The following is a 27,100-nucleotide window of genomic DNA, read 5'->3' on the forward strand; positions in this document are numbered from 1 at the left end:
AAAAAAAAAAAAAGTCCTGGAAATTTCACTCAGGATACCAAGCCGCGGGGCTCTCCTTACTAGTTTAGTGGCTAGCGCGCATATGTTTGGTGAAGCACGTAATCCCGGATTCGATTTCCGGTGGGATAATCTTGAAATTTTAACGTATTACAATGGTTCAAATCCCACTTTAAATATACATCTCGTCCTATTTAGGTTTCATGTTGACAAAGGACGTACACACAAATTAATCAATCAACCAAAGACATTTTTTTTTCAGTTTTACGTCCCACAATTATGCCCTGTGAAGATGGGCAATGAATGAGATGAAGGAATGAAGAAACGTATGCAACAAGGAAATAAAAAAAAAATGAAATCTTTAAGTTTAACATCCCACGATTATGCTGGTTAGGCTAAAGGAGACGGTGATAATGAGAAATGAGTGAAACGGTGGAATGAAGAAAGTGGGAGGACACGGGAGAACCCCGACGAAACCCACGAGCACGGTGTTTGTCCACCACGAAGTCCACACGGCGCGAGCTGGGATCGAACCAGGGACCCCAAGCACCGGAGGTGAACAAGGAAATCAAGTAACCACTAACACAACATAAATTAATATTGTGAACAAGCAGGAGAACCGAATTAGGTTTCCAGGGGGAGTCTGATATGATTCAAATCCCATGTTAAGTCCAGGTTCAGGTCTCATAATGTCTGTACTAAAAAGGAACGTCAAGGTACAAATTAAAAGCAAACGGAAAATTATTTCTTTAGATGGAGATTCAAAAGCTTCGTTTTCAAAAAAGCAACAATATTAACGTTAGTGCATTCTACCTAGGTAGAAGTTGATTTGGATTAGGAATTAGATTTCAGGGCTCTCTGCATCTATGGCCATGTTAGCCCGTCACGTATGAGGGACGACGTCCCTCGGAGATCAGACTATCCGATGAAAAGGAAGGAAGCGACCTGGGACCATTGTGTTAGGTACAATCTCGGCATCTGCCCGGTGAGAATGAGGGAAACCCAGGGAAAACATCTCAAGATGGCTGGCCTGAAAAAAGCTTCGTTCGAGTGCCCCCACCGGGAATCAACCTGGGACTGCTTATCCCGAACAGAAGTTGAACCCTAGAATTTAAAGGAGCGGAAAAGAAAGAGAAAGAAAAAAATGTCCGATTATAGGCCAAGGGAAGAAAAGAAAATACCAATGATCATTTACCGGCAAATTCAGGAAAATATTTCATTTTACCCCGGACTTAATGGTGCTTTCTCCTCTGCACGATCGTTCATATTAGCAACAAAACATCAGACCCACTTCAGTAGAAATGAATACCAACATAAGCTTAGAGAATAATCGTAAAATCAAGTATGTATGTTTCGACAATTCTGTCGTTGGATAAAATTACGATATCTGCAATGTGACCACCTTCTACAGTCCTATTATTGCATTATAGTTATTTCAAAATGAGAAACCAGAACATTTTTAACAGCACACGATATGACAAAATATCAATTTTTGTAAGGTCGCGAATATAAGAGCACCCTAATTTTTTATAATAGAAATTTGGATAAAATGTGTGCCTTATATTCGGACCAATACAGTATATAGGACGATACTTAAGAGTTTAAATTGGGTGCTGAATCATTGTGCTGTATTCTCCCACCTGGAATCGAATCCGGGATCTCATGCCCCAAAGGCACGCGGGCTAATCATTATGTTACCGAGAAGGACTTTGTGAACTTCATATTCGAAGCCCTGGCATTATTAGCTACGAAGACTTACGGCCGGCCAGACTGATTTTAGTTATATGGTCAGCACGTCAGTCCAACTAAAGTTACTACTGGACATGGCACAGTTTAATGGTAGAGAGGTAAACTCGGGTACAAGGGGTCCTAGGTTCAATGCCAAACTATGTGAGTTTTGTGATGGACAACGTCGATCCTCGGGACACTCCCGTTTCCTCCCAAATTATTATTCCACCATTTTTTTTTTTCATAATCGTAACCTGAAAGGCATAACTGTGAGACGTAGAACTAGCCCCGTAGCTAGCAGGTTGCTACGGGCGTTTGAGCCCTAACTGCATCCGTTGAAACTTGCAGGTGTTTGCTTAGATTAAGTTATCTGACTCCCCCTTTTTTAGTACTCTGGATATAGGTCTGCGTAAAACTAACTAAACAGAATTCTTAATTCAATTGCCTTCCCAATTTACTCACGACGCTGAGTTGAGTTGATTTTGAGTTTAACGTCTCTTTCAGCAGCGAGGCTATAGCTATGGGACAAGACCTGCTGATTAACGTGGAATTCGAACCACATGAGCTCCCGTTGGGAATCAAATCCGGTTGTCCCATGGCCCTCACGATGCTGAATTAACACTGAAAATTTTTACACAAAAGCAAGGCTGTGCTCTCTTTCTTTCCTTCTCTCTCCCTCTCTTTTTAAGTCAAAAGCGAAGGAGGAGAAAGTAACCATAACTGTTAGTAAATTTTATATCAAATCTCCCAAAAATGCTGAAGTACACAGCTGGATAAAATAACAGAATTTCTTAAAATGCAGGAATTCTTAATACATTAGATAAATTTTGATAACTAAAATTCTAAAAGACTAAATAATTTTATGGAAGATTAAAAAAAAAAAAGTTTCAAATTCACAATCCCTCTACTAAACGTACACGTAACTTGGCTTCACCATTCAAGAGGAAAACAGCAAAATGAAACATGCTTGTCTAGTTCCTCAACTGAATATATTGCTTCAAAGATTTCATCAATTTACAGTACGCCATCACTACTACTACTATTATTATTACTGTAAGTACGAAAACTCCCATTACTTCTGCGCAGGTTCGTAGAATATCTTCCCAACAGAACTCCTAGTCACGATCCCCCTCCTCTCTGGCGGCAACCAAAACGCTTAGAGAGGGAGCTAGCTAGCTCGCACTTCATTTTTTTTTATTTTCTTTCTTTTCTTACAGGCAAAAGTAACACGTAACCTTGGAAGAAAAAACAAAAAGCAATTGAAGTAACGAAAGAATTCTCTCGAAACGTCGGAAAAATGAATTTGCTACACTTTTTTCTCTTTTGTTTTTTTAAGTCGCTTCTTCTAACTGAATATTTCGTCCAAAACTAAAAGTGGGGCCCCTGTAAGGAGACGACAAAAGCCCCAGGGCCCTGGGTATGTACACGCTCGAATGTACCTGACAAAAACATGATTTTTTCTTTTATATATAAACCATTCCTTTGTCCAAACCGGATGGATTTCTTGTCCGTGCCCCCACTACACGTGAGAGCTGTACTATTCAGCAATGGCAGGGTCAGGTTTTGTACTTACTGGTTATGAAGTATTACACTTATTGTAGGTACAGTTGTGAATAAAAATATGTTTCCATCACATTAATTTATTTTGTTCACGACTGGAAAAAAAAATAGGTACCATTTTTAGCACAGTTCTCGATAACAGACTGACAAATTACACGCATTGAAATTAGCCATTTTTTTTTCAAATTTACGTATTTAAAAAAGTATGCAGACTTTTATGATGATTGTACAGTCAGCAACAAATGTTCTTTCCGTTTGGTAAAATTTGTTTCGGGAATAACGATGGTATGCCTGGAACGTAGAGAAAATTACATTCTTTTTTTTTTAATGTACTGAAAAATGTACTCAAATTGTCCTTCCATTTTGAAGCTATTTACGAAACTAATCTCATCAAACGAATAGAACTTTTCTTGCTGACTGTACACATCCTTGATGATCTAATGTCACGAATAAAATATCGTATCTGATGAAGACAATGATATGTTGCCGAAACTAACACAAATTAGTGACAATAAATGGTTTGCTTTAATCATATTTAATTAATTATTTTTTTTTAAATTTAAAATGTAGGAAAGAAATGAATAATCGATTGTGAATTAAATTATTGCGCTTCGTATTTCTAACTTAAATGACATGTTATGTGAAATCTTGTTCAAACAAATTGAACACAAGCCACTTATTTAAAAATTATATTCTTGCAATCAAACGGAGAGAATTTTAATACCCTGGTCTAATGTAAATCATTACTTAGATTAGCCAAAAGAACATTAATTTTTGATTTAATTCCACCTACGATTAAGAATATACGGCTTCACAAAGAGACATGCGAGTTTTTCTTTCCTTAACATGACAATATAAAATAACCCGCAAATTTCACAAAGAAAAATTGCTACAAATGACACAAAAATATATATGTATGATCTTTTCATGATTGAAATTGTGTCAAATGATTGGTTGGTTGCACTGGAGTTTAGTTGTCCTTTCAGCACCGAGGCTATATATTACGTGGGATTCGGACATGAGCTCCTACCGTGAATTGAACCCGGATCTATGTCAAAGAAAGATTTTATATATATATGTATGTATGTATGTATATATTCCTGTGCATTCCCGAGCAAAGGAGTATACAATTCACACGTTAGTAATACATGCTTGGAAGAAGTATACGGGTTTAAGTTTCTACGATCTTTGTTTTACGTCCCACGATTGAGCACTCTGGGCTACAAGTGATAGATGGATACGTTGATTACAATAACTGACGGATAAAATTGGTGGAATGAGACAGTGGAAGGAAACGAGAGTACCCCGAGAAAACCTGCGGACACGATGCTGTCCATAACAAACTTACTTGGTCGGGGATCGAAGCAAGAACTTCACGAACCAGAGGTTAAGCATTCTACCACAGCCACCGTGCCTTCTGGATGATTAATGAACACGAACTATTATGAAAGGAATTAATTGATGAAGTAAAAATGTTGGGAGGAAATGGACGAATCTTGAGAAAAACCCACGGACATGACGTAGTCTATTACAACTCACATAGAATGTGATTGGACCAGGGAACCCTTCGCACTAGAGGCGAGCGTTCCAGCACTGATCACAATACCTCCATAAAGGAAAATTTTCACTAAGACATAGAAAACAAAAGCAAACACACAAAAAAGTGAGAAGCCCTGCAAGGATATCCCCCCCAAAAAAAAAAATATTCTCAAGAAAGTTAAGCTCTTTGCCACTAAGCCAGCATGCATTTTGGGCAGAAGAAAAAAAGACCCTAACGATTCAAAAAAAAAAATCTTTTTGGCAAATTCTCGTAAAAGTATTATAATTTGTGCGTAACTTCTGTTTAACCAAGCCCTTTGCACTAAAGCTACACGAATGGTGTTATTTTTATAAACACTCACTATTTCATCCTTCTTTACAGGTAGAACAAATAAAGAGTCATGTGTTTGTTGCTATTTGCAGCGGTTATGAAACGTCTTTTGTGTGTGTGTGTGAGTGAGTGTGTTGTATACATTGAGTGACGAAGGAGTGTGTGTGTGTTTGTATGTGTGCAAGCCTAAAATGATACGTCGACATAGGCAGGTAGGCCGCACACAACCAAGTGACAAACAAATATCTGGTAATACAAGCCTTTTAAAACAGACGCGAATAATATTTCCAACAACCTGATTCATTTACATTTTTAGAAAAATGAAAGTGAAAACCACAACGGACCACAAACAGAAAACAACGTGTTGAGGAATTACGTACACTCGCAGTGGGGAGATTCCAACAACTCGGGCTGTTTACTTTTGCAATCGGTCATTTTTAAAAATATATTTTCCAAAAACCTAATAGCGCAGGTATACATAAAAGATTCTAGTTCGGTAGAAATTTAATTACTGAAAATCCTATAAAAACGAACCTGACATACAGACTCGCTAAAATAAATAATAACCATCTCCGTTTCTAGTTACACCTGTAAGCAACAGGTAGTTTCCAATACAGGCACCCAACAGGGGGTTCCAAAAACACGGAGCATCACACATACAGGTACAGAATTTCTGCGGGATACACAGAGGAGGTCTTTTTTTTTTTTTTTCCAACGCTCTGGATCCACTTGATATTATGGTACGTTAGATTACTGTATCAATACGTCATTGATAACCGACTAAAATCCAAGTTCTTTAATTATGATTATTATTATTATTATTATTTACATATCTTAAAATGGATCGAAATTACAATTTTCTCCAATTATAAACACGACATTCCCTGCGACGCTTCACGGATAATCATATTAGCTCTTCCCGTTTGTCTTGTGGTTAGCACGTGTGACTTTAGTGCACAATGAGCCCGGGTTCGATTCCCGGTGGGAGGATATTCAAATTTGAATACTACGGTGATTCAACTTCTAACACTGTCGGCTTACGTCTAATATGGCCTCGGTGCTAATGGACGCTAAAATTCAACAGAGGAATAGTCAAAATGTTAGCACGCACTGTTTTTGTTGAGTTGATTTTGAGTTTAACGTGGAATCCGAACCGCATGAGCTCCCGCCGGGAATCGAACCCGGGTCTCCCACACGCATTGCTTTGGGTTCCATACAGACGGGATTCATATAATATTTGCACGAATTAGTACTTCATTATTATTAGTAGTAGTATTAAGAAGCACATAACCTTGAGTTTTAACAGCCAAAAATAATTTAAGTCAATGTACTGATCACGTGTCAACACACTAAAAAGAGATATTTACTTCGCTCGTTCATTCACTGTCTCCTACATATGTATTGATTGTTTTCGAATGGTATAAAGTGTACGCGAATATGTAACGATACATAGATAGCTAGTTGAGTTGTAATCACCGTATGTTTGTACTAAGGATCTTTCTTTCTTTTACGAAAATACCAAAAAGAATAAAAGCAAAGAAGGTCACTCGTATACGGTCTACATAATAATAACCCGTTGTCTTGGCCAATACTCAAAACTGTGTTATTATTACAGTTTTAAGGGGTTTTTAAAATTGAACATTTATAAGTCAGTACTTCGACTTTTATTGCAGTTACTTAGTTCTCTAGGCTAAAATGGCCGCTTTAAGGATCTCAGTGGCAAAATTCTTGATATATGGGCCGACTACGAATAATAGCTAATCATGACATTTGGGTTGCAACTGAACGGGTACTATATTCGGTCGTGATAGATACTATGTTCGTGTTTTTTTTTTTTCTCGGGGTATCCCCACTGTCTCTTTGTGACCATCCATTTCCATCTGTCACTTCATTTAATCTATACAACCATGTTCCCAACAAGATTCGAACCAAAGACCACAGAACGTAATTATATCAGGTCGCACTTGCTTCAAAACAAAAACATCATAGAAATATAAAATTAAAAAAAAAATGTACTCACCTTCCAATTTCATTCCAACTTCGAGGCACTTCTGGAATCTGCAGTACGGACACCTTTTTCTTTGCGTTTTGTCGATATGACAGCTCCTATCCGCCACACACGTATAAACTTTTTTATTTTGCACAGTCCGTTTAAAGAATCCTTTGCAAGATTCACACGTCAGGAGACCGTAGTGATATCCGGACACTTTGTCTCCACACACTGGACACAGTTCTTCGATGCCTTCCTTGGTGTCTGGAAGGTCCTGGGACGGGAGGCCTCCGGTGTACTCCATCCCGGAACTCCCTGCAGAGAACAAACAAGAAGGATCCAAGTTACTGAGGCCGTGGCTTAAGATAGATCCCCCTGCACCTCCTCCGCCAGTGCTGGGCACTGGTCCATGGATACTTGTTACCGAATTCACAGGGTAGTTAGGCCCAGAGGTCAATGGGGGTGATCCAAACACTGACATGTTCATCGAAGAGGTATGTCCTTGACTACCACTAGAAGTCATTGCAATAGAAACACCCATTGGAGGGCCTAGGTTATAGGGTGACATATTCAGCAAAGGGTGTTCCATGTCTAATAACATAGCTTAGATACACTACACTATAAATAAATTATTTGTTGCTGGTTTCCAGAGAAAAAAATAAAAATTTACCACCACCACAAAAAAGTGAATCAAAAAAGCACTGGGGTCACTAAAAAAGTCAGGTCAAAAGTAACAAAAACACACTTAACACCGTAACACACTGTTATTGTTATGTATATATTGATGAGGATTGTATTTCTTAATTCTTTCAATGCTTGATAACAAGAGGCAACCACCTTCCTACCTCCCCCAAGAAAAAGAGTAAACAGTAAATTTTTGGGACCACCAATCTCAGGTTATTTTGTTTTGGTAAACAGATCACCGAACAGCACTTTTTCTCTCAACTCGATTGGGAAAGAAGTAGTACTTCGAGGCTTTCATTGGTGTTGCCAATCAGTACACCCACAAAAGAAAGAAAAAAAAATGAATGGTCACTCGAAAACTTTTGAAAGTGTACAGTCCTTATTGAGCGATATCCACTGTATGATAGCTGCACATAAATAAATTAAATAATAAATAAATGAAATGATCACGTTTTGGTTTACTTAAAACAGAACTGAATCCACTTTGATCACTAGACTCATCGGGGGCATCAGTTTGGATGAAGGTGAGAGATGTGGGGGAGGCACTAGCCAAAAATAAAATAAATAAATAAATAAAAATCGCACACAATCTCTTGATGCGGACAGACACAAGGGATACGCACGCTCACTCAGCACTGGAGTCAGGACACAACTGTTTGTTGTTGTGAAGAGAACAACTAGACAACCTCGCTGAAGCTATGAGAGAGCGAAGCCGCTACAGAGAAACCCTTTCGATTTTTCCCAAGCTAGGAGAACTGAGGAGTACATACACTTCGTTCCAACACGACTTGAGTTGCGAGCCACCCAACACCGTGATACAATGGTAAATGATTAGAAGTCCATGTAATAAGTGAAAGTGGCTTGGGACGGGTGACCCACTTTCCCAATAACCAGGTCTATGTTAGTGCTGTTGTGTGTGTAGACAGCGAGAGTGGTTCGTATTGGGGGCTTGGAAGTGGCGGGAGGGCGAACGGTGCGGGGGGAGGTTTTTCAGTCAGGAGTGGGAGAGGATATCGTAGCTGTCCTACTGACCTACTTTGCCGACAGCCTCACTCTACAGCGCAAGAACTACTCAAACGACCGCTACCACGACGAGCTCTGAGGAAGCTGATAGAAGGGGGGAGGTTCCCCTCCGTCCGTGCTCCACAATCATTGAGTACAAACGAAAATAAAAGTGACAAGAGAGTTAAAAAAAAAAAAAAAAAAAGAATAAATGAAAACGAATCTCCTCGCGTAATACTCTCCCGTCCGCGTCATCTCCCGTAACAATTTCATTTACACTTTTGTTCGACTTCCTCTCACGACGCTCGATAATAAACTAACTTTTATTTTCATTTATTTATGTATTTTTCCCTTCTTTTTTTTTAAAAAAATAAAATGCCATCAATAAAAAAAAATGTATATTCAGTGAGATGCTCTGGAATTAGTACTGCAGGCACTGGAATGGACCAGTGGCGTTGACGCCGCCTAGAACAACAATTTTTAGCAATATTGCATTTTTCATTATAATTTTGCACCTACTGAATTAAGAACGAAAAACCCACATGGTCTTAGTTTTTAGGAAGGCAAAACAAAACTAATAATCAAAACCAACAGTATTAAAGCCTACGAAAGATTGCATGTTATGTTATTCTTTAAGTATTTATTGTCACTTGTGGTACTGACCTATTTCAGCAAACAGTTGATATAATGTTTCCAAAATACGGGATATTTCCCACTTTTCAGTTTACGTAAATAACATCAGTGGCATACACAAAGGGGATATTCTCTTGAGCATGATATTATGCAGAAAATGTATATTTACTACATTAAGATTGAAACGGTATGAATTTGGGGGTTTGAAACTGCCCCCCCCCCTTTAACCCGCTGCGTATGATACAGAACACCATTAAACCTTTCCTAACAAGTATATAAAAAAGCGTGTTTATGTCTTGTGTTTTAGTGAACCATGTTTAAAGGCGACCACCCAAAATTTTAAATAAAAACTGATCATCTTAAAAGAAGATTATGTGATTCGCCAAAGTGTTTCAAATCAGATATTAAACTCGAATCAGGAGAGAGGCTGTAACTGAATTGTAAGGCGTATTGTGTTTTCTGATTTTAGATCAATATACTAGAGGCGGTGACACACAGCGCAGTGATGGCCAAATGGCAGGCCGTAAATCTGTTTATTCTCCCCGCGAATAGAAATTAACAATGTTCCTTTCTTTAATTCCTCCATACAACACAAGTGTCGATATATATATATGTATAATGGAGATTCCATATAAGAATATTTCATAGCTCATGCCCTAATAGGCCAACACATATGAAACGAAAAGTAGGATACCCACAATTGAACAAAGATTCAGAAAATATATGACTTATGCATATTCAGCAAGCCTCAGGGGGGGGATGAACCTGGTCCCAAAGTTTGTTTCTTATATCGTGATAAATTGGCCATCACTGGTTCAGATATTTTTTTTAGTTGGCGGCTCAGTGGTAGAGCGTTCACTTCTGGTGTGTGGGGTCCGTGATTTGATTCCAGCTCGCACCAAGTGGGTTTTGTAGTAGACAAATACCATGTTCGTGGATATTCATTGCAATCATTTCTCATCATTACCGTCTCCTTTAGCCTAGCTGGCACAAGCGGGAATGTAAAACTGAAATGTGTATTTTTTTTTTCTGTTTATCTCTCTTTTTTTTCGTTTATGAAAAATAAACTCTTCATGAATTATGCTTTCACGTAACTGATAGACTCGAGCACAAGTCTCGAATTCGATTCTCAGTAGGCGCACAGGATGACAATGTGATGAAATCGGAAAGCTACTTCGGTAGCAATTTCTTGTCTAGAAAGTCAGAAACAACGGTGCTGAGAATTTTTGTACTGACCACACATCACTCAACTAGAAGTATTCAGTTGGCTATAGCCCACCACAAGCTACAAAGCCAAGAGCTTTTAGTTTTAAATCCCGTAGAACAACAAAATTCCAGATCTTTTTAAAGACATAGTTGAAATGTTTGAAATGGATTATAATTTTTATTGCTGGTTTACCCTTGTATTATCTTCAAGATCTTATATATGATCTTTTGATATATCTCGCGGTATCATGTACACCAGTTGGAAATTCCTGTTCCTAGAACAAATACTTCACCCCTTCACTTTTTTCCGGTTGTTTTTGGAAGCTATGTATAAATGACTGATGTTCTAGGAATCACAGAATGATGGACATGGTTGGAATTTTTCCTCAGTGATGTCACATTTTGTTTTACAATTATGCGAGAATTGGTTCAACCGCATTGGCAGTGTATGTTTAAAAATAAATCATTCCATGTTTCTACATGCCAGTTATCTTTCAATATCACAGTTTTCGATATTAATTCATGCACCTGTTGTTGAATTATCCCTAGGCATGTGTTTCTGTGTAACAAATAAAATTGACCTCCGGCCCTTCTCACGTCTCGTTTATCAAATTTCCAAACACAGCCTGCCAATTAGCCTGGAATCATTAACAGCTAAAAGAGGAAGTGAAAAAGGGTGCAAGTGCGAGTTTACGATGAGCCAGCTCAGAGCACTTACCCAGGCTTTACTACGATGGGCGCCTGTGACGAATATGGACTGAATAATCAGGGTAAGTCTGGTTCGCGAACGATTTACCCTGATCTACTAGTTAATCACCAGCTGGTACGATCCGCGGTAGGCTCACCAGCTATGCTCATACCAAATCTTTCACCACTACTAGGTAGATTACTAACACTCTTTTGAAGAAGGATATTGACATAAGCCCATTCCTCGATCTGCAGCCCTGGTTACACTTACTGGTAGAGGGAACTCCCACTAGTGAGAACGAGTCTAACCTCTCCACTAGTAACACGTCTAGTGGCGGGCATATCGTGTCGGCAACGGAGCGTTAAACAAGCACACTCCCCCAGTAATTTCAGGAGATCCCTTACATGCAGGGCCGGATTTAGGGGGCGTGCACCGGAATTCGTATACCCCCCCCCTCCGTTCTGAATATACACTATCTAAAGTGAGAAACTGGCAGTGGAAATAGCAATACTTTCCTAAAATTTCATGTCATGTGTTCCGTTTCGGGCTTAAAAGAAAGCGGTTTTGCTAAACACAATAGTTTAAGTCAGTTCCTCATACACATCACAAATGCCTAAAGGCATTTAAAAAAAAAATTAAATTTGATTCAAATGTACTGATAGTTATTGGTGCAACCCCTGTTCAGAAAATCCTGGAACCGGTCCTGCTTACACGTATCATACCTTACGGTTTGACCACAACCCGACTAAGCCTTATCCGACCTAGGAGCTTCCTGAACCAGGATGGAGGTGGAATTCCGGTTCTGTCTACATTATGTTATGGCAGAGATAACACGAATATTACCATACTAAATCACAGGTAAATTGCCCATTTCGAAGCGGCATTTCGTTGATGAAGTGTAAATCGATCAGCACCTTTATTACAAGTTACCATTCCAGAATACGCCTGGCGCAACTGAGTAAAAACGGTCATGATGGCTAGGCGTCAGATTCGAAGTCAGTATCTCTAATTAGGATTTAAAAACACAACCACCACTATATGCCGTCTTAGTCTGCAACTGTTCAAGGTACTATACTCTTTTTATAGTATGAATATTCTGGCTACACAATATTTATCCAATAGCAAGATCTATGAAAACATTTTCCCACATACTCATTATTATTCGCAGCGTATTTTCTCAAATGTTTATACATTCCTTTCAACCTTCTCCAACATGAAGGGTACAGATCAGCCATTGCAGAGGTTATCCAAATTCTGGTTTCCTATTGTTTGCTTCAGATTTTCAAGCTCCCAATATGACAGATGTTTATTGGAATCAAACCCGGACCTACTACGTGCATCAGTCACACACGCTAAACACTAAAGCCAGTAATAAGGACTCTTAGCTAAATGAAAGACACGCTTCTTCTCTTGTTAATCACGTGAGAACTTCAACAAAAACATCACATTCGATAAGTGATTTTTATCTTCCAAAACGGGAATGAGTATATACGCTATTTATTTAAACGTTTTTAACGAATATTCAAACAGAAGCATTAATTATACAACCGATCTTAGCGCATGAGGCATGGTTGCCGGCCGCAACGGATGGGTGTCCCCAAAACCCCTTAAGCAATATAACATGAAACAGAAACCAGATCTTCAGCTTCGCCTGGACTACAAGATCTCGATATAGTAACAGTGAAAGTGAAGAATCACCCGGTAATTCAAGTTCTTTTTTCCTTCTTTTTCTTTATGTTCACTTCCATATCCTTTAGCCAACTGGACTTCATGAAGATCTCTTGTTTTTTTTTTTTTTTTATTTTTTTCATTCTTTCTTTCTTTTTAATGGCATATACGTTCCATAAATCACCTTACTAACTTCATACACACACTTTCCTTACATAATTGTAACAGTGTACTTGTTAATAATAATAATAATAATAATAATAATAATAATAATAATAATAATAATAATAATAATAATAATAATAATAAATCACAGTTCCAGTCAAATTGATGAAATACTAGTGTCAATTACCCGTTTCGTTGAATTAAAATAAAAATGAAATGAAATCTTTAAAGTTTTACGTCCCACGCATATGCCGGTTAGGCTAAAGGAGACGGTGATGATGAGAAATGAAAGAAATGGTGGAATGAAGAAAGTGAGAGGAAACAAGAGAAACGCCGAGCAAATCCACGCACACGGTGTTTGTCCACCACGAAGTTCACTTGACGCGAGTTGGAATCGAACCAGGGACCACATGCACCAGAGGTGAACGCTCTACCACTGAGCCACCAAGCTTACCACTATTTTGCCAAAACAACAGGGTGCAATTGCGTTCTATTGAATATCGGCAGAAAACTTCATCCTTCAGAAATGCATTGATACCAAAATTATTTTTCTAGCTTAATTAAGGGCTAAGCTATTGAGGTTTAAATTCTTGACGCAGCAGTTGTGTCAATGGGCGCATAAAGGTTAAAGCAGGCCCCAAACCAGCAGTCAGTCCTCTACTGCTCTAGTGGCCTCGAGTTCCAATTCCGGTGGGAGATAATTGAAATGCAACAAATCACTGTAGGCCAGATTCCATCTAAAAATGTAAGTCTATGTCTCATATAGTATCAATGCTAAAAAGGAAAGTTAAACTTCAACGAAGAACAACAATCGAAACCACTTCTTTCTTTCAACTTAACGTCCCACAATTATACCCTTTAGACTAAGGAAGACACTGATTAAAGGAAGTACTGGTGGAATGAGGAGAAAACCCACTGATCCGGTGCTGTCTACTACAAACTTACTTGACCAGGGTCGAACCAGGGACCCCCACGCATCAGAGGTAAGCGCTCTACCACTGAGCCACAGTGGCCCCCCTCGAAACCACTTCTCCGAGGCAAGTACATCCAACTGAGAATCGAAACCGAAACCATCCACACGGAAAGACGGGATTTGCCACTCAGTCAAGATGATGCATATGACACTAATTCTATGCTATCAATTCAATTATTAATTAATACCATCAAAGGTACGAATACCAGTTCTGTCCCTTGAGAACGAAATGAATAAATTATAAGTTAATAACCATCACTTGCTCGTCCTCGCATCTGAGGATTTACTTCGCTCAATGCAATAGGCGGGCGTTGGAGAGAAGAAAAAATTCCTTTTCGGATGTCTTTTCCATAAGAGTGACAAAACTGATCGAATGTAGGTCAGGACACGTCTACAAGAGAGAGATACCACAAATTCCACATGAGAGAGAGAGGAGGGAGAAAGAGACGCATCGCACGCTAACACTCAAACCAAATTCTTCTCAAATTCTGAAGATACAACTATATCATACTAATACAGTATCTGCGTCATTTATGCATCCTTGATTTCCGAACTACTAAAAGCCACAAGATAAAAGGAAACTTAACATGGAGTGAAAAGATGGTAACAAAAAAACTCTTTTCTAACACAATGTTATAATTTAATAAACTATCATACAATTACACTATTATTCCACAGGGCACAGGGGCTCTGTGGTAAAACATTCACTTCCACTGAGGGGAGTCCTGGTTCCACCCCAAGCCATTTGAGTTTGTGGCGGACATAATCATGTCCGGGGGTTTCTTGTTATTCATTTTCTCCAACATTTTCATTCCAACAATTACTTCAAGCTAATTCACTTTCATAAATCACGTGTTCATTAATCTACAGGGCACAATCGTGGGACGTAAAACTACAAATTACACTGTCATTCCGTTATTTTACACTGTGTTTATTATATAATATCTAGACATTTGGTTGAAACTCCTAAATTTTCTGCCCTACACGCTGTTTCTTTCTGCAGCTTGCGCTCACGGCTCTGAACCACAGCGTCCCGAATTCGATTCCCGGCGGAAGAGGCTTGAAATTTCAACGCTTTACGGTAGTTCAGATTCGATCTTACATTGTAGGTCCAACATTTCATATACCCCTGATGCTGAACAAAGGGTCACAAAACTCCAACCAATCCAAAATTTCCCTTCCTTCTTTCTTTATTTATTTATTTTAAATTTGAAATAAGCAATGCGTCTATATAGATGCGCATAAAGTCGCTTTTTACAAAACAAATAAGCGAAGAAAAGAAATAATGGAGTTATGGACACAAAGTTGCCTCCACTAAAACAAATAAGGGAAGGTGTATGATGATTTAATCTTAAATTCTAATGAATATTTTAGAGTGATAATTGTTCAGCATTAGTGATAGTCAAATAGCGACCCGTGACTATGTATTATCCGACCTATATATCGCGATTTTTTTTTAAATGTACAATTTGTTCCTTTTTTTGTTTTACCTATATGTATAATAGAAAGAGTGTAGGTGTCACCATTATATAACTATATCGAGAGCTCCCGCATGGCAATGGATGGCGTACGTGCCTTTGCCGTGAGAGACCCAGATTCGATTTCCGGTTAGAGTTTGTGATTCGGATCACACATTAAGTTGTAGATCCACGTCTCACATATCCTTGCTACTGAATGGGACAATAAACTCAAACCCAATCCAATACAGCTGAATCGACATTTCGCTTTTAACTATGAAAACGTTTGTTTTAACTTTTTGGTTACTAAATTCATTATGGATGGTAAGGATGTTGGTAAGAGATCAATTTTAAAAAAATGCAGATTACATACAGTTGCTTTCAATTGTTCGTACTGCAGTCCCTAATTGACCTACATACATGAAATTCAAAGCAGAATGCGCAAAATAGAACAAAAATGAAGTGAAATTGTTCAGTTTAACGTCCCACCATTACGTCCTTTAGGCTAAGGGAGACGGAAGATTAAGGCAATTGTAATGATGGAAGAATTGGTGGAATGAGAATGTGGAAGGAAACGGAAGTACCTCGAAAAAATTCACGAACACGATGTTGTCCACCACAAACTTACTTAGGAGGGTATCGAACTACGGACCCCACGCACCAAAGGTGAGCACTCTACCACTGAGTCACCGTCCTCGTAAAATAGAACAAAGACTCACAAAATGTATGACTTACGCTCTCTCGCCTCAGCAGGGAAAGAAATGGCTCCAAAGCATGCATCTTATTTTGTCTTGGCCTGCAGCAGGTAATAAATTGACAAACACTGCCCTACACAATTGGTAATTTAGAAGTTATCACGTAACACTATTTAAAAGTTTATTTTCCTAGGGAATAACCTTAGTATTACAGTAAAAATATGTTACCCTAGTTATATGTTCTCCTAGCCCTTCCCACGAATGTGTACGCATCTGCACAAATGCAAACAACGGACTAGTGATGTCAACCGGCTCGGCTCGAGCCGGCTCAGTTGATGAGCCATCGGCTCGGTTCGGTTAGGCTCAGGTGTGCCATCGGCTCGGCTTAGCTCAGTTGAGCTACTAGCTCGAGCCGGCTCGGTTGGGGTGATCCATCGGCTCGGCTCGATTCGGCCCAAATGAGCCGAGGGCTCGAGCCAGCTCGGTTTGGTGAGCTGTTAGCTCGATGGTGACTGAGCCAAGCCGCTCGAACCGTTAACAACACTACAACGGCTATCAAAAATGGTATAATGAGACATATAGTCATAAAATGTGGAGATCAGATTTTTTTTCAAGCAATATCACAAGATTTTTCTCGATCCAATCGTCGTTCGACATTAAAAATATGTCACCGGATTCTTCATTATGAACCAATAGCATTCTATTTTACACCATTTTGATCCTTTTTTATTCATCAGGCGTTCCTGTTATACGATGAGAAAAAAAAAGGTAACGCACCCGATTCCTTTCAAACGTAAGACTACCAACCTCATCATCCCCAAAATAAAAGTATTTTCCCACGAAAGGTCACAAAAGAGAACGAAACAATAGTTTAAAAAAAAAAGAGAAGAGAAAAGGGGTAATTCTCGTCTTTCAACTGAAAAAAACAGGACAATTTAAGAATTTTTAGATTGAAAAGTAAAGAAGATTGTCAACATCAATTGCTTTTTTTTTCTTTTTCTTAAGAAAAAAAAAAAACTTTTCTCCTGTTTTTCAAGGACGTTACTGAGTTTTCATAGAGTCTAAAAGTAGGTCACGCTTAACATTTCTCTCATGAAGACACCCTCCGATGCACTTTTTTTTTTCTAATTCTTTCTCTGCTTTATTCCCAAGGTGTATGTACACTAGAGACCAGGAATATACATACTTATACGTAAGACCCAGTTTTATAATAGAGTCCTTCATTCATTTTGTTCCCAGTCCTCTCTCTCCCTTTGATCTTTCTATTTTGCTTGTTTTCTTGATCTCCCGTCTCTCAAATTTCCATTGAAAACAGCTGAAACAAGATTTTGATTATTACAAGTAACGTCCTAGATCAGCCTCATGGTGTGTTTCCTGAAGAAATCTCTTTTCCCAATATAACAACTAAAATAATAAAGATATTTTATTATTATCTTAGTAAAACGCATTAATCCCCCCCCAAAATCATAAATTATGTATTTTAATGTACCATAAAATGCATATGTATGTATATTCATATAAATATTCAACTGTATTTATCCTTCCCAGCGTATTTACTAGTGCTGTTCAGAGATCCGAGGATCAATGAACACTTGATTTCCATCACCCACCGTGACCCACTCTGACCCACTACCCACCAAAACCCATCGTCATCAATTCTGACCCATGATTCACGCCCTCCTCTAGACTGAAAAAAAAAGAGTTTACTCTTGTACTAAAACAAGGCTGCACCACCCTATTACAATACCAATCAATCTGACCTTTACGATATAAAATGGTAGTGTTTGTCATGGACCACATTACGCTGAGTTTCAATTTGATTATTATATGTAATTATTTCCTTGTTTCCCAAATCACGGTAAAGTAGGTCAACGTAAAGGGGATTTTTTTTTTAAACTATAGAATTTGACTTTCTCGAAAGCCGAATAGTTCAAGTCCTATTGCTATTATTACAATTACAAATATCAATATCCAAAAGTGCATGACGTTCTTTTTCTCACTTAGATATACTCATCTCAGGTAAGTAAATAGAAACAAATGAAAAATGAAGAAAAATTGAAAGTAAAACGTAGACAAATTCACCAATGTTCAAAAGATGTTGTCTACAACGTAATGAACAGAGTGGGTCGGTAGATCTGAGAGAGTTGATGGGTTAGAGTGGGTCACGGTGGGTGGTGGGTCAAATCTTGATCCACGATCCACTCAATCTCTGGTTATGTTAACTTTTCGAACATTTGAATAACTTCTCGAATGTTCGTAATTTGAATATTTTTCTTCTGTTATTCCAATACTGAATATCCAATTATTTGTTATCGAATAACTATACATAATTATTTGAATAACTATATAATAACTGCATATAATAGAATACCAGGTATTAGAATAGCACGTAGTCATTTCCAGCGTACATCAGTTTCAACACATATTATCAATTTGTACACAATTATTTTGGCATTCGCCACGATCACAACAGTCTAGGACATCTTAGAAAATCATTTAAAGCAAGAAAATGCTTTTCTTTAATTTGATGAACTATTTTTAATCTGCATCAAAAGCTTCGACTAACCTGTGCTAGGTTCCACTAAAAGGAACGAATTGCATCTGATTGAGCCAGCTCACGCGCGGGGAGCATTTGTAAGGAGCAGGCGTGTCAGCAACGGTGAGTATGCAGGTAATCGAGGATGTCCAAAAGAGGATTGTTGAATTTACGTGGCCTACGGTGAACAACAAAAGAACGATTTCCGAAAGCGTTTCACTACTCTAATTCTTCCATAAAATTTTTAATTTTTTTAAGTACCTCTGGCTCGCATCTGCAGAATGAGAATATGGGTTATGTCGACTTTTTTAAGGGAAGGGGGCTAGGTAAAAAAAAAAAAAAACTGTTTACATTATGAATGAGTTTATGATACAAACGAGAGTGGTGAGATGTTCTGAAAGACTAAGAAATTATTGAAAAGTGATAAACTGCCAGTCGACATGCAAACAATTTAAGAATAGGTAGCGTTGAGCAAAGTACTGTGTGCTTGCATTTGGAAGGAGCACATGGAAGGATATTTGGCAGAACATCTATTCAGATGTTCAGTTGAGGAGGAAAATGTAGTATACAATTTTTTGAAAGCCATGGCCGATCAATACAAACCGTGCAGGTAAGTACAAATTTAAGTTACCGTGAAATACCTAACCTAACCTAATCAAAATTAGCCAATACTCAACAAAATACTAACAATTTTTACCAAAAAAAAAAAGGCTTCCCCCTCCCAAAAGCCGATATGTGCCGAGAATATAACAATTATTAAAATTAATGAAACACATCTCCATCACGTGATTATAATACCATCGAAATCAGTTCTCAAATCAGCTTATTTCACTTTGAAATCCATACCCAAGAAGCACCAAAATTTTCGTTGTTTTGCCAATCGCTAATTACTTAAATTTGGTCATCATTTAGGAAGAATACATATTATCAGGTAGAGCAAGAACTTTCGGGATTGTAAGCTTTCCTAGCTGTTATTCATGGTCCTTTGATTATTCACGTTAAAATAAACAATAACTTGTTTTGTACAGTAATTATCTTAAAATTTAAACTCTGTTAAAATTTTCTTCTTCAGGAACGATTTGATTCTATTATTTCGCAGATTTCGCAGACTACTAAAGATAATGACTGACAATTCTTCAAAACTAAATTCTGCTTTAACTACGTTTTCTTTTAGTTTATTCTCTTCTGTTCTTTTTATCTCTCTTTTGATCCCACCCCCCTAGTTCATTCTAACTTTCAGACCTTTTAATTATATATGAACACAGTTAATATATTTACTTTTTAAATAGTTCTTCTTCTTTCAATCCGAAGTTTCATATGGTTTGGAGTAAAAATTTTGTAGTCCACATCTTTTAAACATGCAACACGGAACACAACTAAATTTTCAAATTGAACTTACAGAAAATTAAAATAAACAAAATTGAACAATAAGGATATCTACTACTATATTTAATTCATGGCATACAGAATGCCAGGACGGGTCTCCACTACAGCGAAATTAAGCTACCACTAATTTTAGAGTTTTTCTGTAATACCTTCAAAACAAATAAAAATATTCGAAAAGCAGAAACCTAGTGAACTAGACAATACGATTTTGCATGTTATACCTTTACCACAATTCATCTATCTGCTTTCCGTATGCCACTATTTACAGAACCCGCAAAAAATACTAAAGTCCAGTTGCAAATCGAAAGCAGATAGATGAGTTGTGATAACGGTATCACATACAAAATCGTATTGTCTAGTTCACTACGTTTCTGCTTTTCGAATATTTTCATTTGTTTTGAAGATATTACAGAAAAACTCTAAAATTAGCGTTAGTTTAATTTCGCTGTAGTGAAGACCCTTAAAATACATCCCTTTTGATTTGATAAGATTTCGAAAAGCATTATATGTCAGACCACAACAATATGCAAATATCAGCTCAAAACCGATCGTGGGTAGGGATGGTTCATTATAGTTCCGAAGCCTTCAAATGTCTTCAGTACTCTGAGTGAGACGTTGAAATTTCAAATTGTTACGTGATTTTAAACCTTGTGGCAATAAAGACCCTTAAAATCCCCAACACTGCAAAAAAGAAACGATAAGTTAGTGGTAAAAGTAACCCATGGATTGGATAATAAATGAAATGATCTAAGAAACGTGTTTTCATATAAGGTAGTCAGACAAAATCAGAATTGCTGAGTAACATAAAAAAAGAAATGCCCAAGATAGGTGGTTGTAGAGAAGATTAAATCGGACTTTTATATAGCAGTAGATTGAGAATGGTTCTATGTACAGTTTATGTACAGTCCGCAGCAAAAAACCTGCAATATGAGCATGTAAGTTTATTGTAAAACTACACCTAACAGCGCAGGGAATCAACATAACGTATAAGTGGCACGAATCACGCCAGAGAAACCTCGGCGTCCTCCCCATCACACTTATTTTGGAGCAAAATACTTAATCGTTTCACAATAAACTTACATGCTCATGTTGCAGGTTTTTTGCTGCGGACTGTACAATCTTGTTCAAAAAGACTTGGCCACTGACTTTGCTGTAAAAGTCCAAATTCTGACAACCGCATGCAGCAAATCCTTATACCTGTGGCAGTAAGTAAAAATCTCAATTGAGCAAAGACAGTCGCATTTTGTATACCTGAATTCTAACTGTATGTAAGAGTACAGTGCGTTTCAAAGAGAGGTACTTGGTCAGGTTGTTTTTAGAACAAGACTGTACATGAGATGGCCTGTAGTACAAATCAATATCACACAACTTAATTTCTACATTTTTACATTATTAAGTTATTCACAGAAATAGGTTTTAAAAAAAACTGGGGAATATAATGAAGACCTTTAAATTCAAGATCCTACACGTTATACATTCAAGGCGTTTTTAAAAGTAGAAATATACGAAATTCTTTTATAGCATGTTCAGAATCTCATAAGATATTTGTCAGTGGCCATTGACATTCCATGTATACTTAGTTTACTATATCGGGGCCGCGGTGGCTCAGTGGCGTTCACCTCTAGTGCTTGGGGTCCCGGGTTCGATTCCAGCCCCCGCCAAATGAACTCTGTGGTGGACAAACACCGTGTCCCCGGTGGCATAACCATAGGACGTAAAATTCAAAGATTTCATTTCAATTTTTTAGTTTACTATAGTACGTTAATGAATGAATCTACTGTAAGTTTTACGTCTAACGATTATGCCAGCTAGACTAAAGAAGACGGTGATGAGAAATGAATGAAATGGTGAAGTGAAGAAGGTGGAAGGAAACGGAAGAACACCGAGAAAACCTACGCACACGGTGATTGTCCACCAAAATGCTCACTTGGTGCGAGCTCGAAACGAATCAAGAACCCCATGCACCAGAGGTGAACGCTCTACCACTGAGCCACCGCAGCCCTATAGCAACTTAATGTTCTGACAACCATGCTTGATTCTGTATGCCACAGTGCTTTTAGATTCACTACAATCCCCATCTTTTGGAACACCCTGTATAACTTTTAACATATATTTACTGTAACATTAAATCATTATCTTAAATAGTTCACAAATGCCTTATTCACCGATTTTGCTTTAGTCAATGGAATTCAAAGTTTGTTGTATTGCAAATTATACAGTATATTAACAGGTTGTGGTGGGGGGAGAGGAACGAAAGAAGAACAAAGAAAACCTGTTGGAGGTGTTTTAAAATAATTCTACAGACCGTCCAGTTAAGAATATTCTGATAATATGCAACGAAGTTACCTTCACCTAAATATTTTTCAACTGATTACAACGAAACACCATTCTCGAAGTGTCTAACCATCTAAGAAAACAGCTGACAAATCCTTGTTCGGAACATGATAATAGGTAAACCAATACACGTTACGCATGCAACAGACGTTAAGTAAATCGAAGCAACTATGAATACGTACAGAACAAAACAAATCTTCTTTTATTTAACATAGTCTTTGTTACTTTAATATTAGCGTTAAAATAGTATAACACTAGTTTTTATAGACTAACTGACGTTGGGCTTAATGATCCTGATCTATTCTAAGTTTACTACCTAGGTATTTAGCATAAGGAAGAGATTCAGAACTGTGCATCGCAAAGCCCAAGTGCAGGCGCCAAAATGACAGCGTGATGATTCTGTTTACAAAATATTATTAAATAAATCAATTGAAAGTTCCAGGCCTTTCTTTTAATAGCCGAAAAGATTTGTTGGAGCAGTTTATGACGCCACAATTATTTATTCATCCAATATTAGTTAAAAAAAAAAAAAAAAAACCTAGCAGAATGCCCGCTCTTCGCACGAGAAGAATTATTCATTTTGGACATGAAGGGCACCAAAACTGTTAACAATCAACTTAGGAACCCCAAAAATTATGAATTTGACACTAAAATCGGGTAAATCGGTCATTTCCGAACATTTTTATATATCTTTTCCTCCCTCTCCCTCAAGTTGTGGAGCCGAATTTGAATTTAAATGGCATCGGAACTATCACTGTTCATCTCAGTGACCCGGAAAACTATGAATTCGACACAAATATCGGTCATTTTCGATCATTTTTAAGTATCACTCCCCAAATTGCACCATCAAAGTGAAATCATAAAAATCATCTCAGGCCCGAACCCCATCTATGTTGAAAATTTGATCGAGATCGCACGAGTAGTTCAGGAGTTATTAAGTCACAAACATAATATTATATAGATTAAAACAATCTACTCTCTAGAAATAATTATCTTTTAAAATGAATTGAGATCTTTAACAGTTTACGGATATATTCTTTAGGGTTAGGTTAAAAGGGACGGATGATTAATAAAAGTTAATTATCATAAAATAATTCATGGTATGAGAATTTAGTGAGAGAAAACGGGAGAACTAGCGAAAAAACACACGGACAGAGTCTTGTCCATCACAAACTCATATGGCCTCGAATCGAACCAGAGATCCACCGCACCAAAGATAAGTATTCTATTACTGAGCCGTCATGTTTTGTAGTTGTCATCATCTGCAGTATTATTAAAAATCAATCAATCAAATCGAAAGACTGATTTAAAAAAATCAATTTCAAAATGGGCTTCAATCAAAAGTGTGAGACCGAAACAGTGTTTGTCCTCTTAAATACAACTAAACTACATCTTCCATTAAAGTTTTGTACTTGGTAGTGCTATATGTTAAGAAGGTGATAACAGACACGAAATTATAGGGGGGAGAGTCTAATGAAGATGGGTCAAAAACGGTACAGTTTTAACCGTGAGAGGCGTTCAAAAACCGGCGAAGGGAGCTGATATAGCGCCGACTACCTTATGAACTCCGAAAGATACGCTATCGGGTCAAAATATTACACAAAATGTCGACCCTGACAAAAGAAATGACGTACCAATAGCAGTGGAGCAGTCGCCGCGATACGGGGATCCATACAGACGGTTCCCCATCTGAAGAGAACCCGGTTACGCAGCGAATGCTCCGCTACCATTGGTACGTCATTGCATTTGTCAGGTACGACTTTCTGTGTATTCTTTTGATCCTACAACGATATCTATCTGCATTCAAGAGATAGTCAGAATAGATCCCTATATCAGCGCCTTTCGGTTGTCGAACGCTTCTCACGGTAAAACAGTGCCGCTTTTGACTCATGTTCATTAGACATTTTTTTCCTGAATTTTATATTGTCACTTTCAGTTTGTCGGTTTATTACCGTACCACCCCGTATAAGATGAATTTATATTTCCTGTTAATAGTGGTGTTCATAACTTTGGAACACTTAACAGATAAAGTTTATGACAATGATCGAATGGTTCATTGGAGTATTAACATGTCCCTTTTCGGTGTTTAAGTCATACTACACGGGGAGCAAATGCTTAAATAGAGTTCTGAATCTACTTAGCTTTTTATCCAAAGTTTGGTGGCTCTACCTGGAATCGCACCCGACACCATAGTCGTAAGCCACTTGGCAAAAACAAAAAACAAAAAAAAAAGTACCTTTACGATCTGAATGTTAAGTTCAAACTTCTGATTTAATAAATTACATGCTATTCTCTCTTAATTTATGCCTATTTTATTTATTTAACGAACTTCCAAATAAAACTTTCGAAAAGTTATCGAATCATCTACAACCAAACAGAAGATGGAAAAAGATACGGATTTCAGCCAGGACTTAAATTTGAATGTAGGGGTCGTGGTGACTCAATGGTAGAGCATTCACCTTGGTACTTAGTATGCGAGGTTCGATCCCCGCTCAGTCCAAGTTAACTTTATGGTGGATAAACATTGTGTTGTGCGGGTTTTCTCGGGGGTTCTTCTGTTTTCTCCCACTTTCTTCACTCCACCATTTCATTCATTTCTCATAATCATCGTGTCCTTTAGCCTAGTCGGTATAACCGTGGGACGTAAAACTTAAAGATTTTAAAATTTGAATGTTATATCCCAGCTGGTGAAACTTATAATCTGATTTTATTCTTTATTATTGTAATATTCTTATTATTTTAGTTATTTCAATACTGCAAGTGTTCCTTGTGCCACGCAATTGCTGCAATTTTGTTTAAAATTCTTAGCGTATCCGGCGTCCAAAAAATCTACCATGCAATACAGTGTCACGTCTTTCAATATTTGTAAACATTTCTTGCTTTCGTCCCCAAGCGAGTCAGAATACTTTGTACTAATATTTGTTACATCAGCAGTACATGGGACTGGACAACTAGATAACTGTTCAGATCTACTTTATACATATACTCATAACAAGCGTTGGAATATATAGATACTTTTGAGGCTTCTCTATATCGTAATGGTAGAAATTTCAAGCTCAATTACTGTTTTCAGTATGCTATTATTTAGGGATATCAGATTTTCAGACAAAAAAAAAAAAGACATCGAATTAAAATTTACACTAAAAACTGGCACACGCTGTGATTTTTTTTAAAGATCACACGAATGGTAACTATCTTATGTACTGGAGAAAAACGAAGACATTCGGAGCTTTGGACATTTCTTTTTTTTGGGGGGGGGGCGGGCATAGATAATGTAAATTCGATACATCTGGGACCTCTGCCTATAAGAAGGTTGAGTGCCAGAGTAGGTTATATGCCACGTTCATACTTTCAAGAAAATTGGATCTAAAGCCCAGCTTTCTCATAAGTTTTAACAGCGTAACAAGTAACCACTGCCCCCTAGCACTAAATGTGCCATATTTCCCCATAAGTTAGTATCTCTTTCGGTAAGAGCGGTTCGTAGACCTAACTCAGAAATTCCTATTTTGGTACTAGGAGACTCTGGCATTCAACCCTCCATATATTGTATAAGCTATTATGTATCAAAGAAAGCTAACAGAAATTCTCATTTGTTCTTTAATTCCAGAACTAAGGTTTATACCTTTCTTAACAGCTGCCATTTTCAAGAAACAGAAATAATTTTCACCTTTAAGATGGGCATAACCGTATCTAATTACGAGGATTTTCGCCATTGATATAACCTGTGATGATTTCAGAAGTTTTCACTCTGGTGAAAATTTCTATAACTGGAGGGTGAAAAGTAGTACTAACTATGGAAATACCGGGTATCTACATTGAGGACGATAGGAGATATGACTCCAGAGATTCCTATATGACTGTATTTTTTTTCCTGAAGCAAAAACATGTGTACACATATTTCCGTACCTTTATTATCAATGGTTTGAAAAAAAATGCAACAATAGTAAGTAAAATTCTCCCTTTTCCCTCATTCCTGGCAGAAATCCATTGAAAATTCGTATTTTGTATACCAGAAACCCCTAATGCGTCAAATTTTGAGCTTATACATTCAGTTTTTAAAAATCCCCATGCATTCGCCATGCTGAATTTGTGTAAATAAAACATATATTCGAATTCTACGGACGAAATTGTCCCTTTATATCCAATTTCATGTTTATACGACCAAGAACTTAAAAGAAACACGAAATTTGGCACTTTAATACCTCCTTCGCGATCGATTTTCGAAAAAAAAAAAAAAAAATGTGTTATACCAACAGCATGTTAAGAGACGACGACTAACTTAGACACAATAATTTTGTTAAACAATGCTGGAGGTGATAACGGCCGTTCTTTTTCATATAAGAGCTTTATTTCATACATATACGTACTGTACTATATTTGTGTATCAATTTTTGATCATAGACAATGAGCCCTACCAAAGTTTCTTCCATATCGGCACCTCTGTAATGCATATATTATGTTTCGTACTACATGAATTTTTATATGGGACATTTAGTACTGAAAGAATACAAACAAAACTTTATGCGAG

At 37.6% G+C, this 27,100-nt stretch overlaps 1 protein-coding gene across 2 annotated transcripts in view; it reads right to left on the reverse strand.

The window, feature by feature from the left end:
- The window catches only part of ftz-f1 (ftz transcription factor 1), a 507,056-nt gene that overhangs the window by 340,896 nt on the left and 139,060 nt on the right, over window positions 1–27,100 (reverse strand). Inside the window, exon 2 of one of the 2 annotated variants that reach the window (XM_081764115.1) lies at window positions 7,176–7,460. In XM_081764115.1, coding sequence (XP_081620241.1) covers window positions 7,176–7,460 — 285 coding nt within the window. Of the gene's footprint in view, window positions 1–7,175; window positions 8,669–27,100 lie in introns of those variants that run through there. The other variant, XM_081764114.1, reaches the window with a different exon arrangement.

This window comes from Thermobia domestica, chromosome 7 (genome assembly GCF_964235325.1).
Source record: "Thermobia domestica chromosome 7, izTheDome1.hap1.1, whole genome shotgun sequence".
Classification (NCBI taxonomy): Eukaryota; Metazoa; Arthropoda; class Insecta; order Zygentoma; family Lepismatidae; genus Thermobia; species Thermobia domestica.